Source organism: Phaenicophaeus curvirostris, chromosome 12 (genome assembly GCF_032191515.1).
Source record: "Phaenicophaeus curvirostris isolate KB17595 chromosome 12, BPBGC_Pcur_1.0, whole genome shotgun sequence".
NCBI classification, from domain to species: Eukaryota; Metazoa; Chordata; class Aves; order Cuculiformes; family Cuculidae; genus Phaenicophaeus; species Phaenicophaeus curvirostris.
In genome coordinates this window covers 14,390,870-14,409,007 of record NC_091403.1, presented here as the reverse complement: position 1 = coordinate 14,409,007, position 18,138 = coordinate 14,390,870, and the positions used below count along the sequence as shown (strand labels likewise).

General features: G+C 47.5%; 1 protein-coding gene across 3 annotated transcripts in view; it reads left to right on the top strand.

Annotated features, from left to right (window-relative positions):
- IGDCC4 (immunoglobulin superfamily DCC subclass member 4) overlaps nt 1–18,138 on the top strand; it is a 97,625-nt gene that overhangs the window by 72,667 nt on the left and 6,820 nt on the right. For all 3 annotated transcript variants that reach the window (XM_069866381.1, XM_069866379.1, XM_069866382.1), the window contains exons 11-18: nt 224–457; nt 5,258–5,365; nt 6,256–6,439; nt 7,124–7,251; nt 8,068–8,238; nt 8,742–8,879; nt 9,366–9,471; nt 10,508–10,742. In XM_069866381.1, coding sequence (XP_069722482.1) covers nt 224–457; nt 5,258–5,365; nt 6,256–6,439; nt 7,124–7,251; nt 8,068–8,238; nt 8,742–8,879; nt 9,366–9,471; nt 10,508–10,742 — 1,304 coding nt within the window. The remainder of the gene's footprint in view (nt 1–223; nt 458–5,257; nt 5,366–6,255; nt 6,440–7,123; nt 7,252–8,067; nt 8,239–8,741; nt 8,880–9,365; nt 9,472–10,507; nt 10,743–18,138) is intronic.

Sequence of the window (18,138 nt, the reverse complement as noted above, 5' to 3'; positions counted from 1 at the left end):
ACATTGAGAAATTCCCATGCTGGCTTTGTGACATTGTTTTTTCCTGTGTTACCCAGCTGGTAAAGTCAACACTAGAGCATAACTGTACCACTCTCTCAAACAGTGGAGATATCCCATTCAACAGGACAGCCTTTCCTTACACCCCTTCCTCACTGCCCAGGACATGCCTGGGAAATGGAGACAAGTGGCTGTACATTTGTCCCTTATCTTTTTCTTCTTTCAGTTCCATTTGCCCCGACGGAATTAAAAGTCCGAGCAAAGATGGAGTCTCTCCTGATAACATGGCAGCCCCCAGCCAACCATGCCCAGATATCTGGCTACAAACTCTACTACCGAGAAGTGGGCCCAGAGGAGTCTAGTGATGAAAGCCCTTTGGATGGTGCTGAAGATGACAGCTGGGACGTGGGACCCATAAAACTGAAGAAAAAAGTGAAGCAGTATGAGCTCACTAGACTAGGTTAGCTGGTTCTGTCCTCTCAGCGGTTGATGTGGAAACCCTGGGTCTGGCTCTTGCACTTTGTAGCAGCCCCAGGATGTTCCCAAGAGGCTCAGTTGTCTGCTTGACTGCAGATACACAGGACCAGGACTGTGTGAGCTTTAAGAGAACTCAAAATCAGTTCTGGAGTTGAGCTCTTGGGCTCATTCTCAGCAGAGTTTAAAACAGAAATTTCAAGACACCAGTGTAGCAGGGAGTGTATTTTTAACCAAGGGCTACTAATATACTTAGTATGCGCTAATAAGTGGATGTGAATCAATTAGTGTTTGTTATTGTGTTACTATAAAGGGTGCCCTGATTAGAATCTGCAGTCAGGACAATGATCTCTCCTTCCCTGTGTATTTCTAAGAAGCTCCATAATTGAATGCTGTTTGAAATTTTGAAATCTCTCTCTGTTAAAATGTAGAGATGGGTTAATTCACAGCATGCTGGGTTTGGGTCACTATTCTCCTCCATAGAAGGATAGAAGACTGAGTATCCATGGCTGGAGAACAAGTCTGCACCACTGTCTGATCTGCCTGCCTGTGCTTGGTGTTTCCCATAAGGAGTGGTGTTTCTAACATCTGATTGTACTAATTAGTTGATTTGCCAGTTGGTACAGGATGGAGAGAGAGAGAGGAGTCATGGCAGATACATCTTTGAAACAGGATTCTACTTCTTAGAGCTCTTCCACCCCCACTCCATGCTTCATCCCTGTTGCTACCCAGTGAGCTGAGACTATGGGGCGAGTGTTTCTCATGCTGGTTCATCTACGCGTCTAGCGTGTTTATTATGCGTGGTGTAAAGGTCAGACTGCAGCACCTGGAAAGACAGTTTGTGTCATCACTGAGTAGGTTTCCAGCCATGTTACAGCCATCCTGCTACTGAGAAGGTGTTAACAGTTATGAGTTTCTCTGAAGAATTTAGATCTGTAATTACTGGACGGAGAAAACCACATGTGAACATCATCACGCGCTGCACTAACCACTGTCAAGTCAGTTAGCAGAGGGGCTTGGGAGTGGGCTGAATTGGCTCCAAATGCTCTGGCACGATGCTGCTGAGAAGGCTGCTTGTTCTTCTGTAATTACTTCCTTAAATTTGGGTATCCGTTAAGCCCTAATGGCTTCCTTATGATTTGGTGGTTGTGCATTGGCTTTCATTGTGTCAGGAAGAGAGTCTTGGGTTTCTGCCAGCCGTGGATGTTCTCTTTTCTCCTCCTTACACTGTTGACTGACATGTTCCTGCATGTGTACAATAAAGGAAGGGGTCAGGAATCTGGCTTTGCGAGGAAAGGCAGGGGTCTGGACATTAAACTATGAGTGGTTGGGATTTAGAGGGGTTTGAGTTTATATCAGGGAGCTAACCTGCACAGGAGCTTACGTCGGCATTAAGGATCTTAAGGCAGAGTGGGTGGCAGTCTCAGGAAAGGCTGGCAGCCCTAACGTCGTCTGTGTTGCATGTTGGCTGGTGGGGAATTAGCTGGGGGGACATCCCAGTTCATGGATGTCTGCAGTGGGAACCTCTCCTAAGAGCCCTTTGTAAAAACAAACAAAATACCCAACACTGTCTCTTGGAGTATCTCTTGATATCAGACTATTCAGTTGCAAGGGACCTACAGCGATCATCTAGTCCAAGTGCCTGACCACTTCAGGGCTGACCAAAAGGAAAAGCAAATCATTAAGGCTATTATCCAGACACCTCTTAAACACTAACAATGTCACTAACAGAGACATTGACCACCTCTCTGGGAAGCCTATTCCAGGGTTTGAAATGCTGTCAGGGAATCCCAGGGTTAGGCGCTGGGAATGCAAGGCTGCAGCTCAGGCATGGTTGCATGCCATTTTAGTGCAGACAAGATCCACCTTTCTTGTTGGAGGCTTCATCCTGCTGCCACACTGTCTCTAAATGCCCCATAACACCTCTGTAGTGTCCCTTGGCTTGCTTTGGCGTATAGCCTGAAAGACAAAACTCCTGCCCCACTGCTTGTTCCTGCATAGCTTGATTCTTATTTCTTGATTTTCCTTGTTTCTTTCCAGGAGAACAGCAGGGCAAGAGGGGAAATACTTCCTGGGGAGAGAGCTCCTTTCACAGTGGATGGTGTGCAGAGAGCAGTTTTGGATGGAGCTGCTTGAGCACAATTGCTCTTTATTCACAGTGATGGCACAACTATTACACCAGCAAAGAGCCTTGCCCACCTTTGCTCCCCTGATATCCTGTAACTTCAGGCTGTGTTTTAGGTTGTAGTAAGGGTCTTTGTGCTAGTATTCTTTTCTGTCTTCTCTTGCACTGGCTGGTGCTGCTATTGAAAAGGTGCTAGCTTTGTCCACCACCTCTTCTTCTCTGCCCTGTAGGCTTCCTCATCTTTTTGCCTTGCACTCAACATCTCTCTGCTTGATTTTGCTGTTGATAATGTCCCAGATCTTCCCATTTGTGTCATCTGAAACAAGAGAAGACTTTTTCTCCTGTGCTGTTGCTACTTCTGAAGCGAACCATGTTCCTTAGAGTGATATCGCTAATGGCATGCCTTGTGACTCTTCTGAGAGCTAGGCACTAAAATCCTGCGAGACCTGAGCAACTGTTCAAAGGCATGTGAGAAATGCTGCAGTTCTGTGAACCAACGAAATCAAAAGGAAGCTGTCCTGAACCACCAGGAGGACTTTTCCCTGAGAAATTCTCATTCATTTCCATCTGCATTCTATCAGTTAGTGCTCTGCGACTACCAGGCCCACAATCTACATGAAAAATGAGCAGTAAAGATCTGATCCTGTCTTCCACATCCCCATGAAAAGAGTGTGTTCCTCTGGGAGCTACTCCCTGGAGATCGGGGTATTTTCCCTTTTATAGAAAAGTATAATATATGACATCTGGCCAACATGAACACCTTGAGAAACTGAATAAACCAATGTATTTAGCATATTGGATATGTTATGCAGTCATCCAGATTAGTGATCTGAAATGATCTGGACTAGATTATTCTGCTAATATTTAATGTATGGTGGAATGCAGTGAAATACATCTGTTTTTATGCTGCCTACTAGCTTCTTGACAGCTTGATCGAGCTTTATGTCTGTATGTTCCAAGACCTTGAACACCTGGGCCTGTGTATAAAAATTGAAGCCAAGGCTCTGACTGAGAAATCCAAAATACCCCCATTTTCAGAATGTGAAATGCCTGATCTTGTGACAGAGCTCCTCTGGCTTCATGTGAAAGTGGCTGCTGTATTGATCCTACCCAGGGATGGAGATGGAGGACTTGTCCTTTGCTTCACTTCATTTTCCAACAGGAGCTGCCCACAGCTGTGTCACATCTGTGAACTCTTCCTCATCATTTTGAATTCATCTGTGATGAACTTGTGCCTCAGTGAAGGCCGGGCAGGAGGTGGAGCGTGTGTGCTGTTAAGAGAAGCTGTGTGGTTCTTTGTTTCCCTGAGCCTGTGGTCCCAGCCATTTGGAAGTTGAGTGCCCTTTGGCCTCATCTCCCCCTTGTGTGGGTTTGAAATGTTTTCCTGTGGCTGGAGAGTGTGGAAATGCAGATCAGGCTGCCTTGGAGGCAGACAAAACTCTGTTTGCTTTTGGGATTCTTTCGGGGAGAAAAATGTGGCTGAACTGTTTTTATATTCTGAGTGCGAACGTGTGTTGTGGAGCAGAGAAAGCCTTTGGTAATTGGTACCATTAGCCTTTGGGAGTGTAATCAGTGCAGTAATAATAAAATTGGCTTCAATAAGAAAGGTTTTATTCTGCTTGCATTGTCTGGCAAAGAAAGCGGTGATCTTTCAAGGCAGGGAATGTGCAGGCACATCCCAAATTAACAAACTTCATCAATGTGCTGCAGCCAAGGCAACCAAAGACAGTCTGGGCTGCTCTCGCTGAGCTTCTGACTGGGCTGGCTGCTGAAGATTGAAGCTGGCAAGTGTCTTATTGACAACTTTGTATCTCCCAAGTTGTTTCTTTGATTAAATATCTCCATTAAAAACAACCTCAGATATTACTTAACACAGCAGAGAAGTATTTCAGCTGGTGAAAGGCTGGAGGAAAGAGCAAAGTGAATTTTTGGCCAGGGCAGCACTGCTTGGAGACAGTGTCCTGTCCTACAGCTCAGTTTGGGTTCAAGTGTGAAGTTCCCTGTAGAGTACATGGCTGTCTGATGGGCAGGGTGTGCAGTGAGCATCATCCAGTTTCTGGTGTGGGTTTTGTGTGAGCTTTTCTACTTGGAAATCAAGGAACTTTGCTGTGGAGGCAAAACAATCACCACACAACAAAAGCTGCCAGTGACTCACCAGGGCATGTGAGGACTTGCTGGGAGATCCTCACAGCAGTGAATAAATCAGAGAGAACTTTAGAAATGGGAGGTGCATTTTGGAGAGGAAAGGATGTCCTCACCGATGAAGAATAAACAATGCATCCACCTCAGAGGGGTAGAGAGAGGGGTCACTGTGCGTAGGTTTCTTTAGTAGTTTGTGAGGGAGAAAAGTCAGGAGATCCTGAGATGATGTGCTGTCGGCTGTGATGCTGGTTAACCCTTGTTGGTGAGGGAAGTCCACCTGCTGCTGCTAATTTCTGTAAAACATGAAGGGAGAACCAGAGAGCAGCTGTGATGATGTCTTTGAATGTGAAATGCCTTTAAGTGGAAGGGGCGCTCTGGAATGCATTTAAGCAAATGCAACTCTGTACAAGCTACTTTCTTGGATAGTGAGAAAAGCTGGTCAGATCCAAGGAAACATGTTTAACTGGGGAGAGCTGGTAGCCAAAATAACCCCAGACAAACTCTGCTTGATTTTTCCAGCTCCTGGGAAACTCTATGAGGTGAAGGTGGTGGCATTCAGTAAGCACGAAGATGGTTACGCAGCGGTTTGGAAGGGCAAAACAGAAAAGGCACCTGCAACAGCAGTAGGTGAGGCATGCCCTTCATTTGTTGTCTGTCTCTTCTGCTTGACATGTGGCTTCAAAGGAGGGGTAGAGGTAAAGTTACAGAAGACGAGCTTGAAGGAGGACAATACGAAAATGGGGAAGGTCCCAGTATAAGGAAACTCAGTTTGAGTCATTGCACACTGCATTGGAAGAATATCTTGGGAAGTGAGAAAGGAGCAAAATATCCCCCTCCTCATTAGGGTTGTTCTTGTACTGCATGTGGTTGGCCTCCACTGTGTTCTCTCTGGCCCCAAGAGTGGCTCAGGGATGGTGTTGGAAATGCCAGACAGCCTGAGTTTCATCTCTTAGGTTATAAAGATTCCAGAGTGCGAGTTAGCAGCATGCCAGGCTTTTTGCAGTGTTATAAAGAAAATAAAAGCTCTGCAGGTCTAGGCTGCGTTCTCAGCTCTGCCAGGCTGTCGTGGAATGGTGGAAAGTGGTAGATTCCTCTACACTGGACACTTCTAGCGCTCAGCTGGACAGGGTTCTGGGCAATCTCATTTGAACTATGTGTCACCTGAAGAGGTTGGACTAGATGATCCCTGAGATCCCTTCCAACCTGACATTCTGTAATTCTATGAAAGCTTGATCTGCTCCTTACCCCAGAGTAGGCCTGTCAGGTAGGAACCTTTGAAGCTGATCTCCTGGGCTCCACAGCAATGCACCACTGCCTTGGTGTGTAGATCCTTATTGTGATCTTTCCCACATATGAGGAAAAGTGTGGACCTCTAAGGGCTAAGCTGAGGATCTAGGCTTATGCTGGAGGCCACCACATCAGTGGAGGCTTCACAAATTACACCTATTTGATTCCATGTTTACTGTACAGTCATGTACATCTCCACATCTCTCTTCTCTCTTTGTCTCGATCTGTAGACCCCCCTGTACAGAAGGGTCTTCCACTGCCCCCAGTCCAAGTCTATGCAGAGTCCAACAGCTCAACTTCCATATGGCTCAGGTGGAAGAAACCTGACTTCACCACAGTCAAGATTGTCAACTACACTGTGCGCTTCAGCCCCTGGGGCCTGAAAAATGCCTCTCTCGTTACATACTACACAAGGTAAGGAGGGATGCTATGGGTTCATCTGCCTTGTATTGCTTGTGTCAGGAATAAACACAGGGCAGGAGGAACCTGCATGGAAGTTCCAGTAATGAGCAAATTCCTGGGTATTTCACACACTGGAGATGTCTGCCTTGGTCGCAGATACATTCAGAACTGCTGAAATGCGGCTCTGGGACTCGTCTGGGACTTGAATACCAAGGGATCATTTATTAGCTGGTTTCTGCATCTTTTCTGCTGGTTGAACCTTACATGCCTGTTTCTGTGTTAATAACACAGCCAGGTGCAGTTATGGCAGTATCAAAGCGTTCCTGATTTGTGAGATGGTCCTCGCAGGTTTGATTTAAAAATTGATTTGATTAAAAATTGACTTCAAGCAGTTACAATAATTTGGGGTTATATTTTAAATCTGGATTCCTAGGCTGGTTTTCAGCCTGCAACCAGGTTGTGTTTTCAAGCTTTTCTCTGCAAGTACATCAAAAATAGTCCTGGAGGCTGGGAACCTGCTTTGCTCTGTAACTGGGACCTGAGTGCTCTTGCATTTGTATGACTTGAGATGAAAAATCTAAAGCTTTAGGAGTTTAGGATGATCTCTTACAGTGTTCCTGATAAGCTACCAAGGTGACATTGGTTTGGAGAACCATCTAGTGTTCGTGGCATTGTGAATGTGTCCTCTTTTGGCAGCTCGGATGAAGACATTCTCATTAGTGGGTTGAAACCCTACACCAGGTATGAGTTTGCTGTGCAGTCCAATGGTGTTGGCATCGATGGGCCCTTCGGCAGTGTGGTGGAGCGGTTCACCCTTCCTGACCGTGAGTATTTATGGGAATTGAATCCTGATTTCTCCTGACTTTCCCCAAATCTCTTTCAAATCCCTCCTAATGTACCTCTGAGAGATGTGGTCTCAGATCACCTCTGAGATCTGGCGTCCCTGAGTACATAAAAGGCTGAGAGCCACTAAGCATCCTGGTGGCTTTCCCATACCCACTGAAGGAGTGCTGCTTTGTGAACGGAGACGAGCATGTGCAGAGAATTAGGACAACATTGTTATTATGGGATTACTTCTGGGTTCAGAGAAATCCTTCTTGTCAGGGAGAGCTCCAGTTCAGCTTCAGAGAGCAGCAATGATGTGCTTTGGAGGTGTTGTATGTCCTGTCTCAAGCTGGAATAGTTGTGTTTCAGTATTCTTTCAGACATGACCAATGTTGCACAGTCTCACTGAGCTACATGGCTTTACTAGCACTGTCACATTCCCCTTGGCTGGCTGGTTACAATGCACAAGTCCTGATTGGGTTCAGCAATCTTCACCATACACTCTACACAGTTTGTTTGGATGAGATGTCTGGCCACCGAGGTCACTCAGCATTTTATAGAGTCATGGAATCATAGAATCCTTTGGTTGGAAAAGACCTTTGAGATCGTTGATTCCAACCATACCTGTGCGCTATTAAACCATATCCCTGAGCAGCTCATCTACCCATCTTTCAGGCACCTCCAGGGATGAGGACTCAACCCCCTCCCTACTTTAGCAGACACTGAAGGCACAGAGCAGTCATCGTGCTCTTCAGGCTGAATGTTGCTCTTCCCGTTTCTACTGTTCATGCTGTCTCTCTCCTTGTCTCTTCCAGGTCCCTCGACTCCTCCATCTGATCTGCGGCTGCACCCACTCAACCCCTACGCCGTCCAGGTGCACTGGTGCCCCCCTGCTGAGCCCAATGGCATCATTGTGGAGTACCTCATCCTGTACAATGCCAACAACACGCAGCCTGATGACATGTGGACCTTGCTGACTCGGGAAGGTGAGCCTCCTAAAGGTGTTGTTATACCCCACTAGGTCTTCCTCGTGCCTTCTTCCCTGCCCACAGAGCCCTGGCTGGTCAGTCCTGCTGCTCTGATTTTTACCCCTCTTTGAGCAAACACAAATAAACATTTTAGAGTTCACACTGCCAGCTTTCTTGGGGTGTATTCTGGGCCTTGCTCCTGGACACAACTACTGAGAGACATGACATAATACATGTCTAGGGCTGAAACAGGCTTTCTCATCCAGCAAGCATCCTGCAGATACAGGCTGGCAGCCAGTAATTCCTAGGAGAGTGTATGCCAGCAGTAACGTGTGCACTCTGCATCATCAGCTCTTTAATCAGCACATTTGTTAATACTGAAGAGTTGTAGCAATTACTCTTGAAGCTCATGACACAAAATCCCTCACTTCTGAGGGTCCAACAGAATTCCACTGCTGCTTTGCCTCTGAATACTCTTGAAACTGCACATCTTCAACCTCTTTTGACCTTCTTTTGATCAGGAAATATCTTCAGCACTGAAGTGCATGGCCTGGAAAGTGACACCAGATACTTTTTCAAGATGGGAGCAAAGACAATTGTGGGATCTGGTCCTTATTCAAATGTTAAGGATGTGCACACACTCCGGGAGAAGCTGTCTGGTATGAATTTTCTTTGTCCTGGTGCAGGAATGAGTTGTGTTGCTGAAGACCACAATTTGTCCGCAGCAGCATTTCTGTTTGCCAAGCAATTGCTTGATGTCACCGCACAGGATGAGAGATAGGACTGCGCGTAGGCCTTGCAGAGGATCACAGCAGAGTCCGCAGATATCCAGCTCCACAGGCCTCAGGCAGCTCCAGAACCCATCTCACAGCCAAACTTCATCTCTCTTTCCCATCCCAGCTCCTGTGGAAGGGCACATGCAGTCTGCATCTTGCTGCCTTTCTGTTAGGCCTGTGTAATGAATCTGCATAGGTGCTTGTTTGCTTTAAGCTGCTCTGAATTGTCCCTGCCAAGTAATCTCTTGCCCTTATGAGCATAGAGGCATCACCTTTTGGTTTTAGTGAAGCTGGTGCTTCTCCGTCAGAATAATCTTTGTACCTTCTTCCCACTAGCAGCTGAAATTATGTCTGTCCTTCCCCTATCAGATGTTTTGGATATCCACTCTGTCACGGGAATCATTGTGGGAGTCTGCCTGGGGCTGCTCTGCATACTCTTCTGCATGTGTGCCAGCTTCCGCAACAGCAAGCAGAGGTAGGTGCTGCCTCGCCGTTGCAGGAGGTAGAGGAGATGTGGAAGGAAACAAAATACAGTGAGCTGCTTCCCTGTGTTCAGCTGGGCTGTCTGGGGTGTGGTGTATGACACCAGTTAATACAAAGATCGAGTCTTGCAATGCTGACTGGCTGAGAGCTTATCTAGTATAATCCTTTCACTGGTTTATTTTCTCAGTAGTTTCTCTTTAATTTGCATTTTTAGACTAATAGGGCTTTCTCTGAGAAAAAAAAATAAAGAAAAGGGAAAAAAAAATCATTATTTGCCAATTATTACCTGTATGTGTTAGTGTGAGCAGTGTTCTGCTTCTGAGGTTGGACAACGCTGAGGATGTCGGGAAAGTGTTTGTTAACCTGCAGCTGGGAAATGATGAAAGGATTCCCAGTGATGGACGGCTGGTTTGAGGAGGCTTGGACTCAGCCCAAAGGCCTCTGCTTTCCCAGGGGTCTGAGTCCAGCCACAAACATTTGGAAAGACCATGATCAGAGGACAGCTTATTAGTTTTGGAGGAGAGGTTTGAGCTGGCAGCATATCTTGGGGCTAGGAACAAGAAACTTCAGAAGTGTTATCCTAATGTGGCCACCACACATTTCTGTCCCATTGTATCTCTTGTCTGTAAAGCAGCAGTGGCAGGACTGACACAGCTCCCCATGGGCAGGGGTTACAGAGCACTTGCTCAGGTGCTGGGAATCGTGTTATCTGCCACCCTTAGGATCCACTGGTGAGGGGAGGGCTTGGCATCCAGCACCAGGCTTTGTACAAGCTTTAGGATTAGTGAAGGTGGTGAAGAGATGTGCCTGGTGAGAGGTTACTGCAGTGAAAGCTGTTGCAGTAGGATGTGGGTAGAGGATCCTCTTCCTCAGGAGTGGCGGGGCAAGGGGGGGATTTGGCCTGGTTGCTTCCACAAGGACAGGCTGAGTGGCTCAGAGGGGACCGCTTTCTCTGGAGTCCATGGCTGTTTGGGATGGAGGACAGTGAGGCTCATGAGAGATGTCAACTCTTGCTTGTTTTCCCTCAGGGAAGCCCTGCCAGGCCTGGATTCCCAGGCAGCTGGCAACCACACTTACTACCACCGGAGCAGGCAAGGGGTGGCAGCTCCTGGTACCACCTCAGATTCACATGAGCTGGAGTCCCTCATGTCCCCACTCCCAGAGGATGCACCCATGCCCCTGGGAGACATCACAGAACTGACAGAAGTGCACAGCCTCATCCACACGAGCCTCCCTGAGGACATCGTCCATGGGAAGAGGAAGGTAAGGACCCAAGTGTGTGGTGGCTGGGCTCCCACCCTCGACGAGAGCCTTTGTTTGGTCTGTCACTGCTGGAAAGCCAGTGTCTGATCTCGTCCTGGCTGTGCAAGGTGCTGATAGTATTGGCTGTCAGATCCAAGTTGGGGATCCCCATCTGCTACCCCTTTTTATATCCTGAGACAGTGACCCTTCATCTGCAGAGAAGCAGTTACCAAACTTCCTACTGCAGAAAGCTGTGCTGTTTCTGTTGTGGTGGCTTATTGATGGGGTGAGAAAGCGGGATGTCCAGGGTAGATGCTGTGCCTTCAAGGATACTCTCGCTTTGTCCATAAACAGTGTGTTCACTGAAATACCCTTGGAGATACACAAGAGATGAAATTGCAGTAGCCTTGTTGTTTGAAGCCCTGTTTTCTTCTTCCTGCCCTGCTTGGTTTGCCTGCCATTGCATTGTCTTACACTCTTCCCTGCCCATTTCCTCTCTCAAGCTTGCCTGAAACATTTCATTCCATTAGGGAACCTCTAATTGGCCTAATTTAGTTAATCTGTTTATGTCTCTCTTTGTAGCCCAGGGAGAGCATGTGAAGTAATTAGGAGGTTCAGTAGAACAAATGTATTGTGAGCACATGGGATTTCACGTTTGCATTGACGATGCACTCGTGTGCCACGGGAAGAAAGGTGAGTTCAGGATACCTGGCTAACTGGGAGACCTGTCCTTGCAAGTATGGTCTTTTGGAAACTCCACGTCTTCTGCGGGCTCTACTGGTCCTGCAAGCTGAAGCTGTGCTCTTGGCCATCCCCAAGTGCTGTGACTGATCAGCACGCAGCTGAAGGAGAGGCAGTTTGCAGCTACGGTGCCTCTACGGATTTGGGTGGAATGTAGCTGCCTGTCTGGACCCAAGCCGAACAGCATGAGGCATTTCCTACAGCTTTTTGTTAAATAAGGAACAAATGTTTTCAGTGACGATGACTTACCCTGATGACAGGTCGCAGTGAGGGGAAGTTCCCTTTCTTGCGAGGCCTTTCTGGGGCAGCATATCCACATGTCTCTTCCAAAGCAGCAGTCCTGTCCGCAAAGGTTTACACAGAGATTTGTGCAGAGCAGGGGCTGGAGAGGGCAGTGCCAGTCTGAGCTCGGGGTCCTCAGCATCTGTGGCAGAGGCTGGCAGTGTCCAGTTGTGTTCAGAGATTCAGGGATGATTCTGGCTGTGTTTCTCCCTCCATAATTAGAACGGCCATGGAGAGTTAAATTCACTGGGGCTTTTTGCCAGCAGAATAAAGAGTTTGGGGTTTTTTGATGGATGTGGGTAGGGAAGCAAGGATCACTGAGGAGCAGCTGCATGCAGCCACCCGGAGAGCAGTGTTGTCACCCTTGCCTACTGGTGTGGATGACCTCGAGGTGAGGGAGAGCTCAAGTGGCCATCGGGAGCAACAGGCTGTTGTTGCTAGGAGTGGGCACTGGAGGGAGATGTGTTCCCACGCAGGTGGCCCTGCTCCCTCCACTGCCCACTCCCTGCTGGACGTGCCACCTGAGCCAGCCCTGAGCACGGCTGTGTCTTGTCTGTACTCTGATATCTATAATCAAAGATGAAAAGACTCAGGCCAAGCCCATCTTTATATTGCCATTTCCAAGAGACCACGTATCTGGATAGCAACGTGATTTTGCGTGGCTGGGCAGTCAAGGCACTGGGCAGTTCTCTTGAGCATGGTTGGACTGGTACCCACGTGCCTGGTCCCTGCAGCAGATGTAAATCAGAGTCAGGTGCAGCTGTGAGTGTGTGCATTTCCCTGCTTGTAGACAAAATGCTACCAGCCCAGGCCCAGGAGTGTGCTGTCAGTTCCTTGAGTTGCTGTGTGCTGCAAAAGGCTTCTTCCAGCAGCCATTTGAGCAAGGCTGCCAGAAACCCCAGGGGCCCTGCCTGGAGCTGAGTGTTGCTGGGAGCTTCATACCCTGCAGTGGCCAGCTGCCTTTGTTGCCTTCTCTTTTATTCTCTGATACCATGTGTGTTTAGGGCTGTGAAAACCCATGGCAAGAAATGTGTAGAGCCACAGGAGAGGGAAAATCCATGTGGAAGGGAATCTGGTCTAGCCTGGCAAGGGGAAGCTCCCCAGGGTGCTCTGGGTTGGGTAATATTATTTGCAGCCTTAGTCAATAAAGAAAGGGAGTGAGAAGTGTTTCAAGGATCCCTTTTGTTTAACAGCATATCATTTCACCACAGAGCTCAGGATGTTGGCTGGGACACTCTTAGTCTGATGCTGCTGCCAGCGCTGGGCAGGTTTGTGTAGCTGTGATGCCAGGAGACTGGCAGCTCCAGGGCTGTGTGACCTCCTGTTCCCTGCTTGCCTCTCTGTCCTCAAGTTACACTCCTGAAACCTGTTTTCTGTTGGCTGAGTAGCCCTTGCTGTTTGCAGTGGCAGTGAGAGCTGCTCCCATGCTTGCAGGCTTTTCACATGCTGGCTCATTGCTTAGCTCGTTTCATGGATTATTCTTTGCTATTTTCATTCTTGTGGCAGCTCCTGGTTCCAGTGGAAACTGGAGGCTCCATGTTGTTAAGAGATGTACAAAGACAAAGAAGGGGCTGTCCTTGTGCTGTAAGCAGTCAGCAGTGAGTGAATGTAATTTTGCAGCTATAGGGACCGGAGGACAGTGAGGCTGAGGACAGGAAGTCTTTAATAGCACTGAGACTTGAACTGGCTCCTGCAAAGAGTCACAGGCAAGGGTTTTGAGAAGTCCCCTTGTGTGTTTTCAAGTCAAGATTGGTAGTTTCTTCAAATGTAGGGCTGTGATTCCCCCTGAGCCACTGGAAGTAATGCTGAGGGTGCAGGTTGGTGCAAGCAGAAGGTGGGAGAGTATTGGTACTGCTGGACAACCCACAGAGCCCTTTGACCACCCCGTCCCTGTGTGCAGGACATGAAGGTGCAGCCTAGCTGTCAGCACGGGGCCCCTTGGTACGGCTGACAGCTCTATTAGCCAAGAGTGCGCTCGGCCATTTAGCAGGCCCTTTTCCTTCCTTTCTGTGCATTTCCCAGCGGTCACACACAAGGATTTGTAAATACATCGATAAGAAATTTTCCCCTCTTACTCTCTTCCCCTTTCAAGTGACTCCTGGACTGACGCTCTCATTAGTCCGCGTTATAAATGACACCGTAATGCACAGGCTGTGGTGATGCAGCTCTGTTTCCCCTGACAGATGGACTGAGGATGCTGCAATGGCTCTACTCCAGACAGCTCTGTCGCTGCTGCTTTTGGGCCAAGCAGTTTAAGGGTTGGGGAAGAATGTTGAAAAGCATCTGCTTTCCATGGACTACTTCAGCTTTTCATTGAATGAAGCCAAATGCAAGCATTTTGGCTTGGAAACATTTGCCATTGTGCTTCTTGTGAGCTGGAACCTTCCTTGCTTGCTGTCTCCCTCCTCCCCTGTGGGCCTCCTCCCCACAGGGACTGCATTTATTATGAAGGATCCCCGTGACTTGGAGAGCAAAGGCTGCAATGCATCAGGGAACTTGGATCGACTCAAGTGGTTTGTCATTTTGTGTTGAAATTTTTCTGGGTGGAAAAAAGTCCCAGTGTTTTCTGAGAAGCCTTAGATGAGAGCTGTGCTCCTGTTGGCAACCAGCAGAGATTCTCCTTTATTGGGTTGAGGAGAGCTTTGTGTTACGTTGCATCTTGTTTAGGGGCACAGCTGCGGGCAGGGTTGGCTGTGTGTTTGCATGATGCGGAGCTTTTGCATTACTGGTCAGCCATGAATTGTTTCTCTGCTGTGACACCCTTAAGCTGGACCATCCCCAGCCTTGTTTTGCACAGGATTTCAAGCTAGCTTAAATAACCATCCTCGTAAAACAAAGGGGGTTTCAAGGTCAACATTTCCTACATGTTCATTTTCAGCTCATCTGTTTGCATGAAATCATTACTTGTCACTGTAGGTGATGTGATCAAGGCACATTTTTACCAGTAAAAAGGCTAAAATGAAAACACTTATATGCTTTGATAAGGATTCAACTGTAATAGAAACGTCTCTTATTGGGAAATATTTTTATTAGTTTTCATTCTTGCATTTGCAGTGAACTGACAAAGGGCTTTTCCTTCTATAAATTAGTGCTAGACTCACACTCCTTGCTTTTGTTATTGTGTTGTAAAAAACAAGAGAACATTTCCTGGTCTTTTGAGCTGTTCACTAGTGTAGAAATAAATAATATTGTTTATTGCACTAGGAGATACTGCTTGAAAAATAGAGAAGCTCTCAGGCACACAAGACCTTCAAGACTGTGATGAAAACAGTCCTGCAGTTAATTGCTGCTGCCCAGCCTTAGAGACTAAGCCCCAAGAGGTTTTTTTTCCCCTTCTTTCAAACATAATGTACTTGAACAACATGTGGGATATAGGCCATGTTGTGTGGCTGATGGGTTTTTCTGTTTGTTGAAAGTTGCAAACTGGTACAAAACAAGTTTGTTCTTCACTGCAGCCAATTTCAGCCAGAGCTGAACAGGCTGTTCCCAGAGTCATCAAAACCTATGTAAACATGACAGATTGACATTTCCGCTAACAGATGGTCCACAGGGGATTGCAGTAGAGCTGCCTAGTTCTTTCCATGTTCTTTGGTATTCACAAGATGCCTGCAAGAAGGTTTTCAAGTTTGCTCTGAGTGTGTGTATGCGTACGATGTTCAGATCTTTCTGATGGCAAATATACATGTAAGCATCTATAATAGGACACACATTTCTGTGCATGTTTGTGTAGGTTGAATGCTGAGATTTCCAGGCAGTATTTGCTCAGGAACGTATGTTCCTTGGAAAAGGCGCACAGAAGCCATGAGTCAGTGCTGTAGCTGCAGAAAGCCTTTCAGATGGCAGCAGAAGCAAATTGAACACGTTCTTTGAATGCTCATGGTTAGCAATATTCCTTATTGTGATCTGTGTATGATTGCTTGGTTGGTTTCTTGCTATTAAAGTGTAGCTTAATGATTGTTCACTTAGAAAGGGAGCAAGTAGGGAATGCTACTGACTCAGAATATATTGTTGAGGATTGCAGAGAGAGGAGCAGCAAAGGCTGCCTCCAGCAACCACTTCTAAATTAGTGAGTGCTTGATAGCCCCAGTGCTGTGTTTGGAGACCACTGTTCTGCAGGTGCTGTCGAATAAACATATAGAATCATAGAATGTTTGTGTTGGAAGGGATCTTAAAAGATCCTCCAGTTCCAACTCCCCTGCCATGGGCAGGGACACTTCCCATCAGACCAGGCTGCTCAAAGCCCCTTCCAACCTGGCCTTAAACACCTCCAGGGATGGGGCAGCCACCACTGGACCAGGGCCTCACCACCTTCAGCATGAAGAATCTCTTCCTAACGTTTAATCTAAATCATCCCTATTCCAATTTGAAGTCATTCCCTATCGTCCTGTCACTCCATGCCCTTCTAAAGAGTCTTTCCCCAGCTTAAGGTCCCAGAGCCTTCTCTTCTCCAGGCTGAATGACCCCAACTCTCTCGGCCTGTTCTCATAGCCCTTGCATCATGTTTGTAGCCTCCTCTGGATCTGTTCCAACAGTTCCATATCCTTCTTATGTTGGGGATTCCAGGACTGGGCACAGGACTCCAGGTGGAGTTTCATGAGAGGGGAGTAGAGGGGAAGAATCCTCTCCCTCACCCTGCTGGCTGCGCTTCTTTTGATGCAGCCCAGGATACAGTTGGCTGCCTGGGCTGTGAGCGCATGTTGCTGGCTCAGTTGAGCCCCTAATATTTTTTATTTATTAAGCCCTTTAGTGCTTGTTTTCTTAAGATTTGATTCTGAAGTAGTGGCCGAGCTCCTATCACCTGGGGTTGGTGCTGGGATGTAACGCTCCTCTGCCTCCTACAAGGTGTGAGCCTCTATGGCGCTTAAGTTGAGATGGACAGAGAGTGATCATGAGAGGCTCAGGCAGCTCTTCAGCACATACACAAGCGCTTTAATGTGCCTTCTGCCAGCATGGACAGCACGAGGTAGCATTTGCTTCTTGCTGAATAGCTGACTTAGGAATGCCTGGCTCACATACAACATCTGGTTGTGTATTTCTACCTAATTTCCAGCCAGATGGTCTGAGGCACAAGGAGGTCAAATGACTCACATAGGGTCAGGCTGATGTCAGAAATCTCCTAGATGTCCTGGGTGGACTCGTGCCACGTTGACTGTTGTTGGAATAGGTCTGGCCGGTGTAAGTAGCAGCCACATATGCACAGCAGAAATCTCAGTTTCTCCTGCCTGATAGCGAACAACGGGTGGTTGGTGAGTTTGAATGCGTAGTGCCTTGTGTCTTCATCCTACACATCCGTTGTGCTTGCACCACCAGTACTCTGTATGCACATGTACACAGGCACAATTGTTCTGTCAGGTCAGGATTTTCTCTTATCTCCAGCCTTGACTCGGCCTCTTGCTTTCTATCCAGGCAACATGTACCACGTAACAGAAGGCCAACCTGCATCAAAAGAAGTGTGACCAGCAGGGTAGGGGAGGGGATTCTCCCCCTCTGCTCCTCTCTCATGAGACCTCACCTAGAGTCCTGTGTCCAGTCCTGGGTGTTTCCCGTCCCTGGAGGTGTTCAAAGCCAGTTTGGATGGGGCCTTGAGCAGCCTGATCCAGTGGGAGATGTCCCTGCCCATGGCAGGGTGGTTGGAACTGGGCGGGCTTTGGAGGACCCTTCCAACCCAAACCATTCTGTGATTCTATGATCTGTGGAATGAGCCCAGAGAGCACTGGCTCTCGTGGTCCTTAAATCTGAATGTGTGCATGTGTATGTGTGTATGTATGTGAGTCAGGAGCAAGGATGGGCTCAGGTATAAGCTGGACAGTCCAATAAAACCAGAATCTGGAAAGAAAATACTTTTCTGTATGTGAACTAATAGTCTGAGCTGTTAAATAACTCCAGCTCTTAAAGACACACATTTCCCATACACAGAGGTGTGCATTCAACAGTTTATTGCAAGGGGAAGCTGAGACAACCCAGAACAAATTGCATTCAGCCCATATAATTTAATTAGATCTACAAACAAGGTAACACTGGTTGCCCAGGGGATTTAAAGCTGAGCTAAGAATTGCTTGGTGGTCTGCTGCTAAGAAAAAAATAAGGCCCCCAGTTTTGTGCCTCTGTGTTGTTGGGGAATGGCAGAGTGTTAACCCAAACCTAGCTCAGAGCAGGAAATGTGTCTGCATCACAGAGCAAGCAGTTCAGCATTGTGAGGCGTGAGCTGAGGGTACTGCTCCATGCTGCAGAGCATCACTTGTGCCAGGGCCAGTGCTGTGATCATTCAGCCCAGGTTCCACTCTCCCCGTTCCCTTACAGCTTTGCAGTATTTGTCAGTAGGCTCTTACTGCTCTGGGTTGGTTGCAGCTTTGCAGGATGTTGACGTTTTAATAGTGTCTTGTGCCATGATGTA